The following is a 23,106-nucleotide window of genomic DNA, read 5'->3' on the forward strand; positions in this document are numbered from 1 at the left end:
TTTGGTAAACCCTGTAAAGAGATGCTCCAGCAAGCTGCACCTCACCTGGGAAGCCTAGAAGGTGAGTAGGAAGACAAGGTTGCACATACATAATTTTACTATTGGTTGAAGTAAGGAAAGATGGACAGAGGGACAGAAAGCTTTGTGCGGAAATGTAGGTCTCTAGATGAGCCATGTTTTATTTTTACTAATGTGCTGCTCTCTCATCTCAGCATTCTATGCTGCAGGTTCTCATGAGACAGTCTCCAGCTGCCCCCCAGTACACAGTCAAGATGGTGAAGTCCCTGTTCAGTGTGCTCTGAAGAGAGGCACAAAAGAGATTGCAAAGGAAGGAAGTGTCCCCAGGAGACTCAAAAACTCCTCAGAGTTGGTCAGGCAAGGAGATGTTGGCCCGATGGCTTTTTTGACAGTGCTCTTGTGTTTGATGGCCCTGGGGAGGATTGGGGAAGAGAATAAGGCAAATCAGTTTATTTATAATTCCCTTCTTAATGCTTCTGTCCTTTTCTGTCTGACTCAGTCTCTGCCCCATAGATGGAATTTCCATGTCAAAAAACCACAAGCCATTTGAATGAATTTTAGTAATATTGGTCCTTATATTATTCATAGTATTGTTACATTAGGATAACTATAATAATTCAGAACATGTGCTTTGTTTGTATTCCTTAAATGTTCATTCCATTTGCCTTGTTAAAGAAAATGACATTTTTGTTGTGTTTTTATAAAGATCCAAAGTATTTTCAGGTGTCTCCCCTCTACCCCTTGCCCAGGTAGTGTAGCCACAGTTGGATTTTCATGGGGGCAGTTCAGACATGAGACTTCCTTTCCTCTGCACAGAGGTGATCCCCAGTCTCTGCCTGCCTGCTCTCAGAGGCTGGGCAGGAAGGGTTGACACAGCTTCTTGGCCCCTAGATGAGTTCACAAACCATGGGGAGCAAAAGTAACTCACTGCATGTGCCAGACAGGCTCACTGAAGTGTTTCCAAACTCATGGGGTTGGTGCTGCCTGTCATTCTTTTCTTGCCATAACAAACCCTTAGCTTTCAGTCACTGCCCTTGTGCTTTCAAGGGACTGCCAGCAGCCCAGCTCCTGCAACACTGAATGGAGCAAAGCATGGGACAACCCACCCACACCCACAACCAACTCTGCTGCTCTTGTGCTGGTACTGAGCCACTCTCTCCCTGAGGAGTCAGCAACCCATTTAAGGGTTCACATTGCTGCAGTGTAACCCAAGTGACATCAGCGATGCTTCCAGTTGGCACCTGTATTTATGGTAGTTATGCTCTCAACATTATGATAGAAATTACATAAACCAGATCTCTGCAGCTTTCACAGCTCCTTTGTAATAACTGAGACCTAACACAAATATCACTCTGACATCATCCAAGCAATTCATAGTAAGTTTTGGAAAAACTTTATGGAAAAAATTTAATAAATTAGGTCTACATCAATTTTCTTACTGCTTTACAGAAATAACCTTGTTCAAAATGTTAATTTTAGTACAGTCGATTAGTGATACCCATCGTGTTTCACAGACTTAGCAAAAATCAGAGGAATTTAAATCAAATTGAAGTGTGTTCACTGGGTAGGCATATGCAAGAGAAACCACAGAGGATTGTTAGTCCCAGGCACGTAGAAGGTAGCTAATATAGCTTTCCTGGTATATTGCTGGAGCAAAAGACAACACAAAATTGATGCTAGGTAGAAGACCAGCAGGTCTGCAAACATCAAGGAGGAGTTGGCTCTCTGCAGTTGTCTGAACTGTGCCTCCTGCAGTTTGTTATAACATCACTTGCACATGGAAGCAGATGGTTTCCTACATACCAATTTACTATGCCTCTCTTTCACTGATTTTTTTTCAGCTCCGTCTGTGCATTTTTATTCAAAAGGGAACCATATGGTCCCTCTGAGGTAGTTTATAAATAATTGTATATTTACAGTAGCAATTGAAACCAGAGTCACATGCTTGCCTTCAGGAAAGCAGCTGAAAGTAGCTGGGTACTATAGGATTTGGAATTATTTTCTCAGTACAGCATAGAAATATGCAATGAATAATTCAATAAAAATTGATTTCACATGGCCTTCCTGATTGCATTTGTTCTGCTACTGCTGCAAAACACAAGGTTCCTAATCAGAACTGGTCGAAGAGAGATGGGTCATGTGCACTCTGACAGCATTGCTTCTGTCTGTCATTTGCAGGCTGGAGCAATGATCCCGTGTCCCTGCTTTGTCAAGGGCTGGATCCAGCTTTCAGTGAAAGAAGGCCTGGGAAAGATGGTGCTGTGTCCCTAGGAGACCCTACTTTACTTCATCTTTGAGGCCTGCAGGGGCTGCATTGCACACCCAGCTCAGCCCTTCCCCAGCTGGGTAGTTTTCCAGCTGCAGATTGTTGGAGGGCAGCCAATATTTAGCTAGCATCACTTCCTCAGATACTGAGGATTAAAGGCTGCTGTGAATGACTGCCACCCTAGTGCTCCTTCTGCTCACCGTTCCCCTTCCTCCCTGTGGGCCTGTTTGGCCATATCTTTCTTCAATCTCAGCAAATTACTCTAAGAAAAAGCCCAACTGTCTGAGGAAACAAGACCAAAGTTACTCGTATAGCTTGGTGACTGAAGTGACTGAATTAGAGGCAGCCTTACCTTCTCCTTCTCTCCTGCCCCATATATTTTCAGCACTGTCCTTGCTTTTGCACAAAAGAATGAAAGACAATGAAAGACTGCACCTCCCCAGTACCAAGGGAGGGTGTATAAGGTCAGATGTCTCAGATATTTTTTCTTCCCACTGGGAATAAATTGTCAGAAGAGTTCATCTTCTGCTTAGATCAATAAATAAAAGCATATTTTTAAGTGCCTCACATTGATATTATTGGCCAAGATATGTGAGTGAGAGTGCTATTCTGGAAAGTTCAATATCTGTTTGTAAATCCTGCCTACTTACTTGAGGGCTTAACTGGGGACACTGGAATAAGCATGGCCCCTGACCCACTAATCCCACACCTTCAGCCTGAAATCTGGGCTCCTCTAAAATGGAAAATTCTGTACTCCAATTCCTACCTCATTTATCACCCCCCGGCACAGTGAATTTGTGTATCTGAGAAGTAATATCTGATAAAAATGAAGATAAAACCGGTTCCAAGGAGGTGGTAACATTATAATTCTCTTTACTTTCCTTTTTCTATGTCTTACACTGCTGATAGCTAATGAGATTTGCTTTTCATCATGATCCTCTGGGTTGATGGCTAAGAAGAGCACTGCAAGCTGTGATTTACCAAGCTAGGAGGCAGGATTAGGTGGGTTATGTAAGCAAGACAGCAAAATCAATCATGAATGAAATCTAGACTCGTTCCAGTGTTGTGTTGAACCCTGCCTTCTTGCCTTCAGCTTGAGGAGAAAAATTGCAGAGATCAGTACAATGATTTGAGAAGTGGCTTTGAAGCACTGTCCCTTCTACTCCTTTGCATCTCAGCTGTTCACACTGCCAGATGCTGCCAGCATCTTCTTCCTTGGTTATCCAGCACATTCACCAGTACCCCGTGCAGTAATATGTGCTGATGTGTTCCTCTCATGCAAGTATGAAAGAAAAGTAATACAACATATACTTGCAGCCCCAGGTGATTAAATCTGCTCCTCATTCAGTTATCAGTAAATATGGTCAGGAGTAAGGTGATGGTTTGCCCACCAAGAACATGGTTTCCATGGGGACAAGAACTGCCAGCCCTAAGCTTCCTCAGGCAAAATTATGGGGATGGCATGTGGTGGGCAGTGGAGCAGACTGGGTTTGCAGGGTTACAGAACATCTTCAGAGATGTCAGGTCTCTGTGGTGCTTTGGTTCTTTGCCTTAAGAAACCTAGAAGGTGTGTTGCCTGGAATTTCTGCTTTTTTCCCCTTTGTGGTTCTTTCACTGAGAGGGTGAGGAGGGCCTCCCACCCATATCCCCACTGCAGCTGCTCACTGTCCTGCCCACCCCTGCCCCTTGGGTAGGTTACCCTGCAAAAGCATCTGCAGGAGCATGAGCTTCTAAATGGAAAGCCACTCACCTGCTGTTATCTTCTGTATTGCTGGATGGAACACTTTAGCCCTCTTTCCTTATTTCAAGAGCAAAAAAGAAGTTTTGGTTTTCACTGTTTTTCTTTCTAAGCTTGACAACCAGACTGTTCACAGTAACAGAGTAAGGTACGCATTAATGTGTTTCCTTTAGCAGGACCTCTGACTCCACAAAGTTATTTAGGCTCCTAATAACAAACACAAGCACCAGGCTTGCCCTTAAATTCAGATCTTCAGAGGTATTTCAGTCTGAAATGTGAAATACCTCTGAAGATCTGAATTTAAGTGGCCATATCAGCAAACACATGAAACTAATTTTACACAGACTGCTATTAAATCCATAGACTAATCAGCCAAAATATAGAGGTTGCTTTTTGCTAATGGCTTTCATTCTGCTATTGATAATAATAGTTTAAACTATTTTTCTCCTCATAGGATCCCCTTAAAAGTCCCAATGCAATGCTTGATACAAATACAGTGTATCAGTTCTGTGCATCTGTAAAAGCTCTAGATGGTAAAACTGACATAAATATGAGAAATATAATTTTTTCTTGAAACTAGTTCACTGTGATGAAAGGATTAAGCAAAATACCTGAGAAACCTGGATTTTTAAGGTGTTATTGTTTCATACACTGTTATTGGTTTAGCAATCCTACCTTTAAAGGTATAGACCCATTGTAAATATACTACACCAGATAATACCCTGATGCAAATAATAATTTCATTGATTTAATCAAAGAAATTTAACTTTTGTTAAGTAACAACCAGATCCAATAATATCTGTACTCTATTTATAGCTTTACTCCAGAATTCCACATTGTCCCTGACATAGTAAAATGACACCTTCCACAAAGGCAAGAAATCCACTGACTTCATATTCTAAACAAACCACTGTTAAAATAAATGGACGTCTCTTAATTCTTAACAATAGTGAGTCAGATGGATCTGACCTCTGTGGGTGGGACTTTAATTATGCCCACTATGTTTAAGAAAGTACAGTATTGTAATAATATTATTCATTGCATTCCAAGAGTTCCATCAAAGGCTTGACAATCCCAGGAAATGATGCACATCCTCACTTACAGTCCTGCTGAATTACTAAATATATCCGGTCATATAAAAGCTGATCCTGTGAATTTTTGGCATTGCCACTTAATAGGAACTAATAATATCTAGTTGTCCCTTTCCCTATGTGAGTCATTGTGCTCAATCACAGATTTTAGCCCTCTCTAAAAAAGGATAAGCAGAATAAAACTCCAGCAAAACCCAGTGGTATCAGTGCTGTGCAATGAAGTGTTTGTGATGGGTGAAAAGAAGAGGGTGAGTAAGTGGATATCTGGTGGGGAAAGCCAGGGATGGTAATGTGTAGAGGTCAGGAGGGCTACTGTAGGGAGGGAGATTGCAATGTGGCATAAAAGTGGTGTCTCCACTGAGTCTGTGGTTTCTTTTCACCAGCTCAGTTATGAGTCAGAACTGCCCAGCACAGACTGCCCTCCTGCAGAGTGCCATGGTGCCACCTACAGCTTCTTCTGCTTGGCTGCTGGGAAACTCCATCAGAAGAGAGAAACTCCATATCTCCTTCAAATGGTGTGGTTAACTGATACTTAACATGACAATTAATTTTGAACTGATTTCATTGCAGCGAACAGAAAACTTGTCTGAAAGGAGTTGCTGCAGTAATCCTCTTCTTTTTTTCTTTTTTTTTTCCCCTGGAATTGCAGGATGCTACTGCTCAGTTAAACCTCTCAGTCACAGCAGCGGTGTCCACAGAAACAACTGCAGCCGTATTCTGAGGCTGTGTTTTAGATCCTGATGAAATACAGGTTCTTGGTGGAAATTAGTCACGATATTCAACATTCAGAAAATTAAATTCTTCCCCTAATCTTATTTTTCCATTGCAGCAGTTAGCTGGGGTCCTGCGCTCACTGGCACTCAATCTCTCTATTTAGCTTTGCTGAAAGGCTTGCTAAACCTCTTTCCTGTTGACAACTGCTTTTTCTCTGTGTGTTTGTTCTCTCTTTGAAAGTCTACTGATCATTTATGTCTGGAAGACAACAAACAGGAAACCTGCCAGCACTCTGGGAGGCAGCACCTCTCCTCCCAAGGCAGAAGGAGCATCTCCTGGGATGCTTTGACCTCCTTCTCCTCAAACCTAGCTCCACCATGCGGCTGCTTGCGTTAACGGGCATCTTCTGCATCTGCAGGCGCACAAGAGCTGCTTGCTACGATAGCTTTTCAGGAGATGCCCCAGGAAGGTTCTCCGATGGGGTTTTCCAACTGCTCATCCTGATGCTCAGTTGGGGAAGAGGTCCTATTCAAAAAGGACTTTGCATCGTTTCCCACAATTATCTAGGTAACTATAGCTTGAGAAAATATGGACAATTGTAGCCAGCAAATGCAGTTTTTATTTCCATTTAAAATTTTCAAGAATTATTAGTTCAGAATCAAATGAAAATTCACATTTTCCCTCTAAAAATTAGAAATCTGCTTTACAAAAACTAGCACAGAAATCTGCACAAACTACTGCCACAGGAAGCGTTCCCAGGAGCTGGGGGGGAGAAAGGGAGAGGGAGTATGCACAAACTGGCTGACAGGAGTTTTCTTGTTGCCACATGCAAGGCCAGCAGTGCTCTCCAGGCCACCCAACACCAACCTCCCACATGAACTAATATTTTGATGCAGTGATAGGGAAAATGGCATCAAGGGAACACTGAGTTTGCAGGGCTAGAGACTGTTCAACACATCTAACATTCTGAAGGGGTTGGTTGCTGGAGAGGGGCAATCTCAGTGCTGCATCTCAATTTTGTTAAAAAGGTACAAAATTTCATTTGAAGTTTCTTTGCCACTTGTATTATAGACTTTAAAGCAGCTGGAAAGAAGTTGGCAGGCAAAAATACATACTCTTATACTATGTACTTAGAATGTCAGTGGCAGTGTACCTCAATACTTGAAAACACAAAGTTTGCCACAGATCAGGTATAGACTCAGCCACAACTTTAATGCTGAATTGAGCAGGTCATTACTGACTCCTCTTAACAGTTCAGTGTTATAAATAGCTACAAAATACACCATGTGCTCCCTCAGCACAAATGTGGCTATTTTATTCACGCTTTATAAAGTTTCCTCTCCACTAACCTGGGAAGATGGCCTTAATAGGACCAACTTAGCTCTTTTGGAAATTTGGAAGTTTATAGAACTATTCTATTTGATAGCTTGCTTTTTTTTTTTTTTTTTTTTTTTTTTTTTTCTGAAAAGCAGCTTAGTAGAAAAGGCCATGAGGATCCTGATGGACACCCAGCTGAACATGAGCTATGAGCCAGCAAAGCAGCCCAGCTGCAAAGAAGGCAAGTGTTAGGCAAAGTATTGCCAGCAGGCTGAGGGATGTGATCCTTCACTGGGGAGAGGCTTCACTTGGTGTGCTGTGTCCAGTTCTGGGCTCCCCACTTCAAGAGTGATATTGAGCTATTTGAGAGAGTCTAGCAAAGGACCACACAGATGATGAAGGGACTGGAGCACCTCACATAGGAGGCAAGGCCAAGGGACCTAGGACTGTCCAGCCTGGAGAAGAGGAAGCTCAAGGGGATCTCATCAGTGTGTACAAACACCTGCAGGGAAGGTGTAAAGAGGATGGAGTCAGGCTCTTTTCAATGGTGCCCAGACACAGAATCCATTACAACAGACACAGCCTGAAACACAGCTGGTACCCTCTGAATCAGGACACAGATTGCCCCTGGAGGCTCTGATCTCCATCTCTGGAGTATTCAAAAGCCATCTGGTCCTGGGCAACCAGCTTTAAGTGACCCTTCCTGAGCAAGGTGAGGTTGGACCAGATGGTCTCTAGAGGTCCCTTGCAACCACAAGAACTCTGCCATTCTGTAAATTCTGTCTGATAAACAAATGGATACATAACCATTCTGTGTAGGCGTATCACAAGGATATATCCAATGTAAAAAGAAGACACAGACAACGAAGGACAACATCTCACTAAGGAGTTGTGGGCAACGAGAGCATTTACCTGCAGTCACTCCACCTAAACAGGTCTATGGTAACAGCAAGGTGGGGGGGAAGAACATAATTAAGACGTTCTTTCCTTCAACAGCTAATTGGGTTTGATGGCTCAAATTCCCTCTGATTTCTGATATTATATGATAGTTACAACCCAGTCCCTCTTTTCATCCTCTGGGTCTATTGAAGATATTATGGCTTTTCCTTTCATACATCACTACAAATTTTCTCTTCCACTTCTGTGTCCCATGAGCCTTCCTGGGGTGATGGGTTCAGACCATGGCAACCTTGCTGTTCTACCATGCAGAGCTGAGAGCAGCAGGGACAGGGACCCACAGCATGCAGTGCCAAAGAGTGCAGCAGAGGGAGTATCAGAAGGTGGTCAAGAATTATTATCGGGAAGGTTACTTTCATATTTTCAGTTAGTATTTAAAGGTGTGAAAATGCTTTGAGTTTTGGCTAAATTCTTCTTTCAGCATTTTAAATACAAAGGACAAGCAAGCTTCAGGTGGAAAAAGCTTCACTACAAAAAATTGTGGCTTAAGTGACAAGAATATTTTTTTATGTAACTACAGTACAAAATAAAACAGCTTAGAAAAACCCCAGAGCATGGGATGATAAACCCAATAAATAATTATATTTCTCCTAAATTTTATAATCTGTAGGTAACCTCAGGAATTCAACAGAACTCTTCTCACTGTATAAAACATACATCTCCTCTAGTCCAGCCTTGATGGTGGCTGCATGAATATGAGCACCATAACATTAACAACTCCTCCACCTAACTGCCTTCTTCCATAATGTCATCCTGAGCAGCTGCAGACAAGCAGAGGCTTGTTAAAGTGTTATTTTGGGGTAAATGTCTGAAATAATTAATTTCAACATGATTTTGAACATACTGTTCTCAGAGTGTATTAAGTGGGGTATACTTTTAGTAGAGTGGATTCTTAGTTCTTCTTTTGGGTAAAAAGATTGTTTAGTATGCACTAAAAATACTCCACTGGTATTATACATGATTAAGGGATGTTCTTTTTAGTGGTGCCCTTATTAGCAAGTGTGCTATGAACAAATGTGTTTATTAGATAGTGAACAGCACTTCGGTTTGCATTGGACCATTAGCTAGCAACCTCTCAGCTGACTTCACTGGCTGATCAGCTGGGGATTACTGTCTAGGGACTGGAATAACATAGCCCAGTGCAGTAAATCACTAATTATGCTGTCAAGATAAAGTATTTGATAATAATGCAAAACTAAATGATTGTTTGGAAAAGCTGATGGTGGTGGTGTTGGCAACTGATGTAATTCGTATGAGCTATACAGCAAATAATCCAAAGCCTGAAATGATTTTTTTAAAAGTTATGGTGAAGTTTTGTTCTTATTTTAGTCACTTGGATTATTGCCTGTTATGCTTAGGATGTGACATTTTCTGAACGCATTTAAAGAAACACACACAACTCTAAAAATAGTTAGCAGAAAAAAACTGCCTGAAAGTCCTCCAAGAAGCTTCCCAGCCCCTGAGAGCTGCTGCTTCAGAGCAATTTTTTTCCACCTGAGAGACACCGAATTACATTTCTGTTTTCTGCCTTCTGTGAAAAAGAGCCACTCAATCATCACAGAGAATCAATTTGGCTGACTCAGACTTGCTGAAAAGATGAAATTAACTATCTCAAAATCAAAACAATTATGTAAAATAATTTTTTCTCATCACCGCCTCACCAAAACATTACCTAAACTGAACATGGATTGTGTTCTGCGCTCTCTGTGTACTTTGTGGCAAGCTTGATTGACTCATTTGAGCAATCAAAGAGGATATTTCCATCTCTGGTAATCTGCTTTTCCATTTTGCTCATGGTTACCACCTTGCAACAGAGGTAGAAACAATGTTTCAAACTGCATGGCAGATTATTGTAAAGAACTGTCAGTTTGTGATTTATTTGTATCATGTGTGGTTGTTTTATTTCTAAATGGAAACCTTTGAGAGAGGGACAGAATAGGTAGGAGGGGAAGGTAACGTCTCTCATGAAAACACAGACATTTTCTGGAGACATGGTTCTGCATCATGTTTGTTAACTTCTCTTGCACCACAACCTGACGGCATGTATGTTGGATTTCAGAGACTTCTGTTCATCCTGCTACTGCCACTGCTAAAACACAAAGTTATGGATACAGATTTCCTCAACAGGAGGAGTGGCAAGTGCAAGAAACTTTGAGAAGTCTGGTGTATGCAAAATCTCAAGGAAGAGCAAAGGACACTGCAGGATTCAACATGCTGGACAATTAAGGAAGATGAAGATTTCAAAGCACCTTTGAACTGTAGTAGTTAATCAATACTCTGGAGAATATAAATCTGTGCTAAAGATTCAGCATTTCAAATTAAAATAAGGAGCTCTTCTACAGTAAAACCAGCAAAGGCCAAAGAATGTTCTTAATCTCTAAAGGTTAAATAAGGAATTTCAGAAAAATCAGTCTGTCCATATCTGTCATGCAAAAAAATCAACTAATGAACATTTTGTATCTGTTTAAAAAATAAAAATCTTTAAGATATTCATGTGAATACAAAAATATTGATTCACATGAAACAAGGCTATTAGATTGCAGTATTATAATGTTATCCAGCATAGTCCAGATTGCATAAATTCTTTGACAGATAAGATGTTTTCATACCTTTAGGTAAACAAACAAACAAACAAAAATAGGGAAGAAACACTGTTTTCTAAGTTTGTTGATGTCTGTGAGTGTTGGGACACAATAAAAGCAGTTCCTCAGTCTGTGGAGTGCAGCTGCCTGGGGCTTGGCTGCTGGCTGAGGTTAAAGCATGACACCAGTTAACTTCATTCCCTCATCCTCCTCTTGCTCTGTCATACACAGTCCCAGAGCAAAACCTTTTCATCCTATGAGTTCAAGCTCATGGCTGCCTTTAATTTGGGTTTAACTTTGCTTTTATTTAGCTATCTCCTACAGTTCTTCTAAGATGAAGGGTGGTACTTGCAGACAACACTTAAAACAATATTTATGTCAACCTGTTGTTACACTAAGTTTGAGAGAAACCAGTTCAGGGTGGTGCAGAGAAACATTATGTAATATGGTTCAGCTTCAGTTCAATGGACTAAATTGGTTAGACAGGTCACCATCCCACAAACTAGAGCAAATAATTTGGAACAAGGAAAGAATGGTGGCTGTTTTTGCTAAGGAGTGCACTGCTGGATTTTTATTAGAAACTGTTAGGTATGTACACATAGTGTTAAAAGCTCTGAGGATTTTTTGTCTTTAAACTGTGAATAAATGTGGTTGGTCACAGCACAGTACTAGGATGCAAAATGCTCTTGGGAACTCTTGGAATAAAGAATGGTGACAGGATAACGCCCATCCCATTTCTTGCTGAGGAAACAATATGGCTATATATTATAAATTATGGCTAATTATCTCACATCCTGTTTCCTCAGAACTCTAAACACAGGAAGCCTTTTTTTCTTCCAGATATTCAATATTGCTGTTAATAGCATCTTTCATTTCTACAGTGGGATGTATTCCAGAGAATTACAGTCTATCTCCATGGTGCCCAGTCAAAGTGTGACCAACAACCTGGCATAACAAGAGAAAAATTCCAGTCAAGACCATTGTAAAATTCCTCTGATCCTTTACAAAAGGGTTGCTGCTACCCACAAAGAACTGAGAAAGCCTGATATCCCAAGGCTTTGTCCAAGATCTGCAGCTTCAGAGCTAGAACATACTTTATTTGAACAGGAAACTCCTGGGAACTGACATGTTGTACTAAACACAGAATACTGTGAATCTGAAATGTGTGCTGTCAAATTTTATCTGATCTGATCCCGTCTATCTTTTTAAGCTCAGTTTTCTCAAAAATTAGGCCAACAGGGACAATTGTCTATACTTTACTAAATGGCAAACGTGGCCAGTTCTAATGTATACAGTAGAACCAGTAGCAACTGAGCAGTACCTTTGAATGAATTAGAAGACAAAGAAAACTCACCAAAAACCAACCAACCAACCAACCAACCAACCAACATATCAAAGGAGAGGCTTGATAACTTTTTTTCCAACATGGTGGCTAGCACTTGTGACTCTTGGGTTTGTCCTGTGTAGGGCCAGGAGTTGGACTTTGATGACAACTTGTGGATCTCTTCCATCTCAGAATATTCTGTGATTTATTAAAACAAACAGAAGAAAAAAGGAAACAGAACAGTTGTGTATACTGTGACTGACTACACTTTCAAAAAAGATTTTTTTAGGTGTTAGACCATAGTTTTATATTACCTTTGGCTAAAAAGAAGTCTGAAATTCCTCACCAGTCTGTGTTAACTCATCCTACTTACTTTTATTTATAGACTATCACACTGTATTTCTAAACAATGACACTTGCAAGCAAACACATACTGCATGTAAATAAAAAACTAGTCTCTGAATCAAAGTTTTTAAAACAAGAAAAAACTAAAAGCTCTATCACTGAAATAATGTTCTCTGTGCAGCCAAGTATTTGAGTCATCTTGACAAGAAAACATACAATCTACTTACTTGGAAATATATATATATAAATATATAGCAGAATTTCAAAATTAAGAATTCCCTAAAAAGAAATGAGAATGCCAGTAACTGAAGACAGAAACTTCAGAACACCACATTATTGGAACAATGAACTAATCCACTTAGTTTATTCTCAGTTAACTGGGGCTTTTTTTGCATGATACATAAACACAAGACAAATTAAAAACAGAAACAAAAATTTATTGTTGGAAAGAGGGACAGACAGAGTCCCAAAAAAACCTCTCTGAAAAAATTATCAAGCTAACAATTTTTAATTATTTCAAAGTTAAGAAGAAGACAACATCCAACACTTATTTTTCAAGAACAACTGCTGCCAAATCACTCTGGTTTCCTTTTATAGGAAAATATCAAGCCCCTTGTATAGGGCAGACAAAGAACTTACCATATATTTGCTTTTAGTTGACCTTTCAATGTTGTTTAACCTAAAAGAGATTGAAAATTAATTAAAAATGGTAAAAGCAAGTAAAAATCTGTTTCAAATAGAAAGGGGACAATCTGATACAAGCACTTATGGTGGACAGGGATAAATGAATGGGCTTCTGATGCAGTAGGAAGGATCATAGATAGGAATCAGTACAGCTTTTCAAAAGTATAAAATTTAAACTAAAGAAATGGCCTGCTTGAGGAAGGAGATTTTGGAAGGAGAGCCCACCACCTGAGATCTTGAAGTATAGACTGAGTGAAGGAGCATCATATACATGACTAACCCTGCATGGGGCAGAGAGAGTGAATGAGCTCTGAATAAACTCTCAAAGTCCACCTTTTTATGCCATTTGCATCTATCTACATTCTTTAAAGCTCAAAATCCAAGAGCCCAATAGATGAATATTTTATTAATTAAATGAGCATCTGAAATTGGACAGCAGAAGTATTATATCATAAATAGTTCTTCTGTTCCCTGGGTATAGCATATTTCAGTGGTTTAACTGATGAGTCCCAACAGTGTTACAGCAGGAAAAACAATCCACTATGCTAAAGTTTTTTCACTCCTCTCTTCCAGAGATAGAATGTAGTACTGGCAGCTTCAAAACCGCAGAAATACCATTTCAGGTTCATTACATTGAAAAAAGTAATAAAAAAAGTAGTAATAATAATAAAAGTAATAATAATAATAATAATAATAATAATAATAATAATGTCACTTACCTGCGCCTTCACTGCAATGTTGTGTTAATGGCAAATGGTGTAGGATGGCACAGAATACTTCCAAGTTAAGAATTTAAATTCACACCACAAATAAGCAGTTGTCACTCTTCTTACATTCTGTCCCACAGCCTGCTCTTACTTAATTCAAGCTCCCCTCTGTACTCCGTGACAATTCTAGTTTCTGCTGTCATGGATAACTACCATTTTGTCCTCCAGGTGTCCCATGCTTGACTCATGCCTACTTTCATCAAGCATCACCTCCCTTCCTTTGCTCTACCATATTGTGGTCAAAATCTCTTTGTCAGTTCTGCCATCATCTCCCCCTCTCCCTCACCCCAATACTTGTCTTATTTCTAGTATCACACTCCCTGTTGCTCCCCTCTCCAGATGACCATACCCAAATTCACACTGTTCTCCCTGTATGTTTTCCAGTTTTTCTCTGGAACATCTGGCTTCTGATCATACTCAGAGCTGTGCCATGAATATGGCTTTGCTTGTGCTTCCACACCATGCTGGCATCTGGAAAGAAATGTAAGTTGGTGAGAGGGTCTGCTCCAGGGAAGTTTCTAGGTCCCATGGATACTGGAAAACTCTGAAAAAGTGGGCAGAGTAAATCTCCCAAACAAAACACAGGGCACGCACAAAGGGCCTCCAAAGTACCACTAAAAATTGTGTGTCTCCTACAGCCTGAGGTTTACTCATGGTCTTTCAGCAGAAAATTCATATCTAGCTGGAAATGAAGAAACAGCCCTACTCATACCTACCTAGAAAAGACAATAGGCAACAGTAACTGCCTCTACTAGTCCCATCCTTCACCTGCAAAGGATTTATTGGTGTGGTGTCTACCTCAACTAAGGATAACCTCTGCCATCAGTCACTTGGAGAAGCTGAAGCCTTCAGAACACATTAAAACAGACTATAATGTTTTTACCACTGTAAAACATGAAACCAAAATTTTATCAAATGTCAAAAAATCACAAGATTGGATCCCAGATACTTAGATTTTGAATTTAGGATTCTTCCTTTCAGCAAAACTGGCTGGTGCTGACAACTCATCCACTAATTCAGAAATGTTAACAATTTCTGCATCCATTCCTATCAACTTTGCCCCAACTAATACTTATTTTCCTGCCATCTTCATCTCAATCCCTAATGACATTTCAACTATCCCTTCAGGTCAAATCATCCTCCTGTCTGATTTTTGAGAAAAATACTAATAGTTGCATGAACGACCAATAAATTTAGGAAAGTGCCTGTACCACGGGGTTTGCTGAGATTAGCAGAAAATCAGAGTTCATGACCCTCTTTTTCTATACTGCTGTACAAAACCTAAACTCCACCTCCCCTTTCAGCAGGCACAGAGCCCACAGAAGGAGAGACATCTCAGGCTCACCTTTGGCAGATCTGACCAGCTGCTCATCCTTGCCAGACTGCTTCTGGGAACAGACATCCAACTGGACAGGACTGTCCTTCAGCCCTGACTGGACTGGAAACATCTGCAGGCTGGAACTTCATGTACACATAGGAAAACTAAAGACATATTTGCCAGAACTGGCAAGAGGAAAGTCACAGATGTCTGTCACACTTTCCCCCCCTCATCATAAACAGTGTACAGAACACATCCATCTCAAAAGGTGAGTGAGAGAGGGCCAGTTGTGTGAGTAGCCAAAAAGGCCAGTGCTGGGATGGATGTGAGACAGACAATCAGAGATCAAACGAAAGTACAGACAGCACATCACAGGCGATGAGTGCTTCTCTTTGCATTCCTCCCTCTCACAGATATTTCTCTTCAGCTTGCCTGGCTCTTCTGTGAAACATGATCTGTGCAGCACAAGTGGGTGACAGCAACATCTTCATGACTTGTGGCAGAAACGGTGAATTCCAGCCCCTCTCTGCACCTGTGAGCCCCAAGTGACTTAGTAAACATTTTAATGAAAAGATTCAACAGTAATAAACAGTAACATACAGTAGCTGTGTATAGTATGCCCTCCTTGTGTAGTTAAAACACAGCACTTGTGTTTGTAACAAAGCTTTCTTTAGTGACAATTTTCCTAACACCTTATTCCTTTATTTATATAATCCCATTGAAGAATTTGAGGAATTTATTAAACTTAATCACTTTAAAGTCAGACTTATCTTAAACATTTAATCTCCATTCCTAAATCTATGTTCTCCAGTATTTTCCAACTATGGGAGTAGTCTTACTTCTTATTACATTTCCCTGCAGCCTTCTAATGAACACGGTCTTTTCCAACCTTCCTATCACTCTTCTTACATTCTGTCCCACAGCCTGCTCTTAATTCAAGTTCTTCTGATATGATCCCAAATTAATACTCTCTCAGCAATCATGCCAACTAATAAGGTATCATAACTCTTGATAAACTGACACATTTTACCTGATTCAGGCCGTGACTTCATTGTGAACACAAGGAGACACCAAACTAAGCCTGCGTATTTGGGGTGTGAAAAACGCCAATTACTTGTTTTTAAAATTTTAAAAGTTTAATAGTAATAAAATGGTTATAAAAATAGTAATACAATTAGAGTAATAATAATTTGGACAATTTAAATTAGGACAATATGAGACAATAGAGACAAAGAGTTACAGACGTCTGGTACCTTTTTCTGGGCAGCACGAGTCCGAAAAAGGACACCCGTTAACAAAGGATTCACCCTTAAAAACAACAGCCTGTTGCATATTCATACACTTCATACATGATGCATAAATTCCATACAAATACAGGATTCTGTCTGGTCATCGTCAACTTCTTCCTCTGAATCCTAACAGCGCCTTTGAGGCGGGAAGAAGTTCGTTTCTTCTGATAACAGGGCAATAAATTCTTGTTCTCTGAAAGATTTAGGTGTCCTGTGGCTGCTATCTCGCTGTGAGTTCCTTCTTTAAAAAAAGTATCCTACATAGCATAGTTTCTATTTTAACATGTTTTATAACCTAAAGCTATATTGAACACACTACTTAAAAGAATTAATACAGCATTACTTTCTAACAAAGCACAACACATATAATATTAATTTGAATATTTGCGAAAAGCCAATCAGAAAATACGTGCATTTTTCCTGCCGTTTGTGGCTATAGCAGGTGCGCTGCCCTGGGGGTTCAGATGCGGGGTCTCCGCGGCGCTTCCCACCCTCCGCCGCCTCTGAGCCCGAGCTCCGCTGCTCTGGGCCTGGCGGCGCTGTGATGCAGTCGGAACGGGGCAGCGCACAGAAGCGGCAGCTGCGCTGAGCTGCTTTCCTGGCTGCCATAATGAGGACGTACGGCACCACGGCAAACTCTTTTAACATAAGTGCCTACGGAAATGTCCGATGATGAGACGTCACCATGTCCGTGCGCCCGCAAGCCGCGGCAAGCACGAACCGCCGCTGACTGCGCGGCGCCGTGGGGCCCCGCTTCCACTCCCTGCAGGGCCGGACCGAAGCCGCCCGCCACACCCTCTTGTGGTCACGGGACTCCGTCCAGTGTGCCTGACTGAGTTACAACGCTGCAATTACTCCTACTGACTAAATAAATTAAATTTAAAAAGGCTTGGCACTCGGGGGCGCCCCGCGTCGCAGAAACATGACGTCACCGGCCGCGCAGCCATGTCTCGGCCGCGCCCGCCCGCCGTGCCGCCACCAGAGGGCGCCCCCGCCCGCGGCGCGCGGCCCCGCCCCGCCTCGGCCCCGCCCCCCGCCTCATTGGCGCCCGGCCGGGGCGGGGCCGCCGGTCACGTGCCGTCTCCCCACCTTCCCCGCCAGGCGGTGCTGGAGGACCTATCCCATAATGCTCCCTGGGGGCGGCGCGGGGCGGCCTGTAGGCGTCTCTCTGTGCCGCCGGGGCGCCGCCTCTGCCGGAGCGGAGCAGCGCCCCCGCCCGGGCCCCGCCGGCGCTGCCGCCGTGCTCCCCGGCCACGCGCGGACATGTGGCAGCGCGGCGGGCGCTGAGCGCGCGGGGCCCCGCGAGCCCCGGCAGCCCCGAGGCGGCGGAGGGGGCGCGGGCAGGCGGACTCGCCGCTCCCTGCGGGGCAGAGACCGCGCCGGGGAACGCCGCGGCGCCAGGTGAGCACCCGCGATTGCTGCCCGCCGCCTCCCTCGGGAATTTCCGCGCGGCGAGGGGAAGTGCTCGGGGCCGCGGGCCGGGCGCTGGCGGGCCGGGAAGGGAGGGCAGGCTGGAGGCGGTGCGGTCCCGCTTCGGCCGGGGCCTTCGCCCCTGCGCGGAGCCCGCCGGGCCGGGGCGCTCCCGCCGCTCGGTCGGGCTGGGGCGGAGTTTGCTGCCCGCTCCGGCCGCGTTTTCCCCCCTTCCCTCCCCTCCCCACCCCTCCTTGCCGCCCGCGTCGTGGCGCCGAGCGGGAGCCCGGCCCGGCGCTGGCGCTCGGTGGCCGCGGCGAGACGCGGGTCCGGCTCCCGTGCCCGCCGGCCCCCCTCGGGCAGGAGGGCAAACAAAGCGGGGCGGCCGGGGCGATCCGCCGGCCCGCTCCGTGCCGAAAGCTTTTGAGAAGCCGCACCGGGAGGAGCAGCAGCCCTGCCCGCTGACCCGGGAGCCGGGCTGAACAAAGATACGGCCCGCGGAGCGCCGCCGGCCCTTGCTCCCGGTGGGGTGGGCGCACGACCGGAGCCTGGAGCTGTGAACACCGGCGGGTTTTGCTGGAGGAGCGGCTCCTGCGAGCTGAGAGTTGCGAAGGAAGTTGCACAGAGAGGCTCAGCTCAAAGCCCAGCTCTGCTTTTGTGCTGCTCTGGGATCGCGAGTTAGACAGCAGCAAAGTTGCGCAGGGGGAGCGCTGGAGCCTGGAAGCAATTTACCGAGCCACTGAGATAATCTCCAGTTCTTGAATTTTATAGTACATGGTGTCCTAGTTTCTTTTTTTTTCTCCTTTGGTGAGTATTAAAGAATATTATTAGCCTGAGCCCAAAATGTAACTCATCTTTGACAGTCCAACTTCACATTTATAACTTCAAAACAAAGCAGCATTGTTAGGACTAAAATCTGTCCCCGCCTTCTCACGATGTTTTGCTCTTAGACTACTAATTAATTTTAAATTCTTAGGGAGAATGAGATAACAGAGAGAAAGGCCGGGTAGTTACCGTGTGTTTAGTATCAGTAACTAGGTGCTGTTGGCAAAGAGTAATTTATTTAAAATGTCAGGAAACAGTTAAGTCTGTGCCCATCTAAGTAATAATTATATCATGGATTGGAATGTCCGTGATTATTGAATAGCTGTTTTAAGTTTGGAATTTTAAAGCTTCAGTAACCTTAAAGGGAAATCTAGCTGAGTGTCCAGTGTGAAGTTTGTAGATCACTGATGTGTTGGGGGCTTTTGATTTTCTTTGCAGTGGATCATACTTTTAAGTATAATCTGACTTAAATTTTACTATGTAGGTGTTCAGAGCCCTACACAGGGGAGAGCCATTTTGTCATGATTTCATTTGCTCGTAGCAGAAATAAGTTGTAGGCTTCTTGAAATGACAGTGACAAAAATTTGCTGTTATTTGGTTGATTAGATGTGATAATCCATGTCTCATCTTTTTTAACTGGAAAAGCTGTATTTAGAAACTCATAGTATTAAAAGAAAATGGATAGCATCCTCTTTAGTGGCATGGAAAATACTTGGAAATGATCCCAAGTAGTTTTTCAAGTATTTCCTTTAACAAGGAATACAGTGTTTGATTTTGTGATTTCTTAAGATGAGACATATTGGAGGTGGGGAGGCTATTTAGGCATTTAGTCAGAATATTACATCTTTTTAAGCTTTCTTTTCAGCAGTTTACATTTGCTGATGTGTCAGCTTTCAGAGTGACAAATTACACAAATAAAAAAATGTCACTTTTTTTTCTTGTATCGCTGACCTTAAAGTCTGCTTTGGAATGAGCAGAGCAGGTAACAGCTTTGTGCCTATGTGAGGAAATCTTGAGTCTCCCAAATGGTCATGGAAGTGAATGTTTTTTCTGACCTTCTTAAATAGCAGCAATCCTGGGTTGACTAGTTTTTACCTCATATTTGGGTTGCCTTTGGAAACAACTCTCCAAAGTTGCATGGTATATGGTGAATGTTTTGGCCGTGATTTTATGGTTCTCCATCACATGTGAAGGTTGACTTTGTTGCATATGTGCAGATTGTTGAGTTTTACCCAATGGGCAGTTGTAAGTTTATCTTATTCTCCAGTTAGTCAGCTGTTGCCTTGGAAACATCTAGATGAGGAAGAGTTTCTCTGTGCTCTCAACTGGCTGTAGTTTGATGCAGTTGTTGCATGGCTTCTAGCCCCTGGTTTTGTAAAACTTGCAGACAGTTCTGCTCATCATACATGATTGCTCTTTTCAGGTTACATATGTCTATTGGTTTTTGGTTTTATCCTGTTACAGGGTTTCTTTGCAGAATCTTCTCAGTCTTCTGCTGTCCCAAGTACTAAAAAACCTGTGCAAAAACTTTAAATTACTTAAGTTGGCTTTATATAGTAATTAAAAGGTAATTTATCTTTCAAATAATGATGTATTTAAACATACTTTATATTAATAGAGGTGGAAATACCACTGCTGGTAAAAGCTTGTAGGGCTGACTTGCCATACCTGCAGCAAAATTCTTGAAGCCTAGCTTTCTGTCAGTCTGCTGTTCAGTGTTCAGATTTTCTTTGCCAGCAGTCTAAGGTGAGGGACAAAAACTGTCTTTCCAGGTAATACCTGTAAAAAACATGCAGAACAATTCCTCATGGTGACTAAACTGACTATTCAGTGCTGTCAAGCATTGTTATCAGTTTTTCTGAGTGAATTTTTAAATGGTTATAGTTAATGTGCTAAACCCTTTAAAAAGGCTGAAGTAGATTTTATAAATCTTGACATTGTCCAGTTTTTCTGCCTTATTTTTAATTACAGGTTGGAGGTGGAGTATTAAGCATCCTCTGTACTCATCAATGCCAGAGATCTCTAAATGCACATGCTTTTGAGCGCTTCAAAACAAGGGCTGTTCATGGCTGTTCAGCAATGTAGACACATTTTGTTTCACCTGTTTGTACTAGTCCACCTTGCCCTGAAAGGCAGTGAGCTTGATTGCAGGTCTGTGTGCAGTGATATTGTATCTTCCCTGGTTGTTTAGTCTTTTCACCCAGCTGGTGAGGATATGGACACAATTTGCAAGAATGTTGCTTAACTTTGATACCCTGAACCAATTGATTCTCTTGTGTAGCAACGTAGGTACAGTCATGAAGTAGCAAAGGGAGGGCCCTAGCTGTAAGATACACACACACACACACACACATACATACACATGAATAAAAGGTGAGTGTACCTCTACCTTTCTGTTTGCTAAAGCTGCAGCTCTGCTGTCTCAAACAGCTGTGTTTGAGAGGTTTGTCACCTCTGCATCTGGCTCTGGTGAAGCACCAAAGGCATGATGAGGGTGATGCCTTGGAAGGGCTCTCCGGTTGAATGTACATAATCTGTAACTGCCCCACGCCACATCCAAAAAGTAGTTTTTCTCTGTTGGGAGCTTTAAAAAAAACAACCAACTGTGTGGGTTTAATTCAGCCTGGCTTTTAGTGGGGGCAGAGGAAGCCGCAGAGGCTGCTTCAGAGAGAGAAGCTCCTTGAAACTTGTACTATGGCCAGCAGAGCCAAACCCTGAAGGCTCTGATGGTGGCCATATTGGGTGGCCTAATTAGAGAAGCAAGTAACACCTCTGTGATGACATCTTTAAGAAAAGGAAAAGCCATGCAAGGCAGCTGCTGGGGCCATGCTGCCAGGGGCCATCCTGGCACCACAAGTGGCCGCACAGCCAGGACCGTGCAGCCAGGGCTGTCTGGGCATGGTCTGTGGTGAGCTGTGCTTGCTTGGCCACTTCTAACCAGCCGTGCTGCAGGCAGAAGGGCAGGGTGGCAGCAGCTTCTCCTTTTTGGTGCCCTGCATGAAAAGAGGTGCTGAATGGAGCCAGCGGCCAGTGCTGCCCATGCAGTGCTGGAGGGGATCACATGGCTGACAGCAAGGGGCACGATGAGCAATTCCCTGATGTGGAGCCCAGATGGGAACAACCTTTCAGCACTACGAAACCCTGTAAAACCTTTGGATTGGTAGAACTTGAGAGCAAACAAACCTACAAATAACAGTTCTCTCCCGAGTCAGAGAAAAGGAGAAGGTGAAGACACATGAGGAGAACACAATGGAGACAGTAAGGTCTGTGAAAGGAGGGAGTGGGAGGAGGAGGTGCTCCGGGTATCAGAGCTGAGATTTTTCTACAAGCTGTAGTGAGGACTATAGTACAACAAACTGTTTTTCCTGTAATTCATTAGGTTCATGGAGGGATGTAGAGGTTGTAGAGGTCCGCTTGCAGCCCATGGGAAAAGGTGCTCATGCTGGAGCAAGGAGATGCTGAAAGGCTGTAATCTTGTAGGGAGCTCAAACAGAGAGACAGAGAAAGGACCCTTGCTTCCGAAGTAGAGCAGCTCATTCTCAAAAGACTAGCCCCCTTGAACTAAATGACCCACGAAAAACAGTTGTGGGAAAACTATTTGCCTGTGGGAGGAACTCGCTTTGCAGCAGGTCAGGCAGGACTCTCACTCGTGAAAATTAAAACCACGCTAGAAAAGTTCACAGAGAACTGTCTCCTGTGAGGAACATCCCTTGGCACAGCAGATAAAAACCAAACTCCTTTCCCTAATCAAACTGAAAATTTTTTTAAAAAATAACAAACTGACTAAAGACGCCCATGTTTTGTCTCTGTGCTGTTGGTGGGAAGGAAGGAGGGACTGGAGGGAGGAACAAGGTGTTCTAGAGCTTTATCTTAGTTCTCAGTATTCTCTTTTAAGTCTGTTAATAAATTTTCTTTATACTGTTTAAGCCTATTTTGCCCTTTAGTGTTTTCTCCTAATCGTTATCTCAACCTATGAGCTCTTCAGTTTTTCTTTCCCCTTCCTCTTCTCAATTATAGCAAAAGAGAATGAGCGTATAGTTTTTGTGGTTGCTTGGTGTTTAGCCAGTGTCAAATCATGACACTAAAAAAAAAAATAGGGAAGAGGAAGCTGCCTCTTCTTGAAAGATTTAACTTTCCTATGTCCTTTTATTGCAGTGCATCAAGTTTCCTAAAGCCTTGCAGCTGGAGAAACAAATACAATATAAATGTGGAAGTTGTCACTTCTAAACTTGGGAAATTGTTAACTGACTTCACAAAGGACTGTCAAAATACTGCATTTAATTTATTCAGGAAACAAATACATACACACACACACACCCCCCTGTGTCGGCATTGTACATCTATGTTTTATATTTGTGTATGTTTTGCTAGGTTGAATATTTTCACCTACTTATTTTTTATTAGCAAGTTACAAATTTACTTTGATGAAATTATAGTATTGTTCTTTCTTTTTTTTCCTCT

The 23,106-nt window shown here is 42.7% G+C and overlaps 2 protein-coding genes across 4 annotated transcripts in view; one reads left to right on the forward strand and one right to left on the reverse strand.

The window, feature by feature from the left end:
• Positions 1-445: 445 nt before the first annotated feature.
• LOC102071631 (uncharacterized) lies at positions 446-19,827 on the reverse strand. Its single transcript, XM_074540241.1, has 5 exons — positions 19,741-19,827; positions 16,824-18,418; positions 15,149-15,653; positions 12,992-13,031; positions 446-12,205 (listed from the first exon to the last, which is right to left on the reverse strand). Exons 1-2 carry the CDS (start codon positions 19,825-19,827, stop codon positions 17,339-17,341), a joined length of 1,167 nt encoding a protein of 388 aa, XP_074396342.1. The 3' UTR covers positions 446-12,205; positions 12,992-13,031; positions 15,149-15,653; positions 16,824-17,338.
• Positions 17,671-23,106, forward strand: part of SCAF11 (SR-related CTD associated factor 11) — a 48,592-nt gene continuing 43,156 nt past the window's right edge. For 2 of the 3 annotated variants that reach the window (XM_014271564.3, XM_014271570.3), the window contains exon 1: positions 17,671-17,811. The gene's annotated coding sequence lies outside the window, so the exon portion shown is untranslated. Of the gene's footprint in view, positions 17,812-17,991; positions 18,628-23,106 lie in introns of those variants that run through there. The other variant, XM_005480538.4, reaches the window with a different exon arrangement.

This window comes from Zonotrichia albicollis, chromosome 4 (assembly GCF_047830755.1).
Source record: "Zonotrichia albicollis isolate bZonAlb1 chromosome 4, bZonAlb1.hap1, whole genome shotgun sequence".
In the NCBI taxonomy this organism is placed as follows: Eukaryota; Metazoa; Chordata; class Aves; order Passeriformes; family Passerellidae; genus Zonotrichia; species Zonotrichia albicollis.

Excerpts from the sequence above, each read along its gene's own strand:
- LOC102071631 (XM_074540241.1), bottom strand. The coding sequence starts at position 19,827 with ATGGAGAACCATAAAATCACGGCCAAAACATTCACCATATACCATGCA. Across the intron at positions 18,419-19,740 it reads AAAGGCAACCCAAATATGAG|CTCGCAGGAGCCGCTCCTCC; the intron begins GTAAAAACTAGT and ends CGCAACTCTCAG.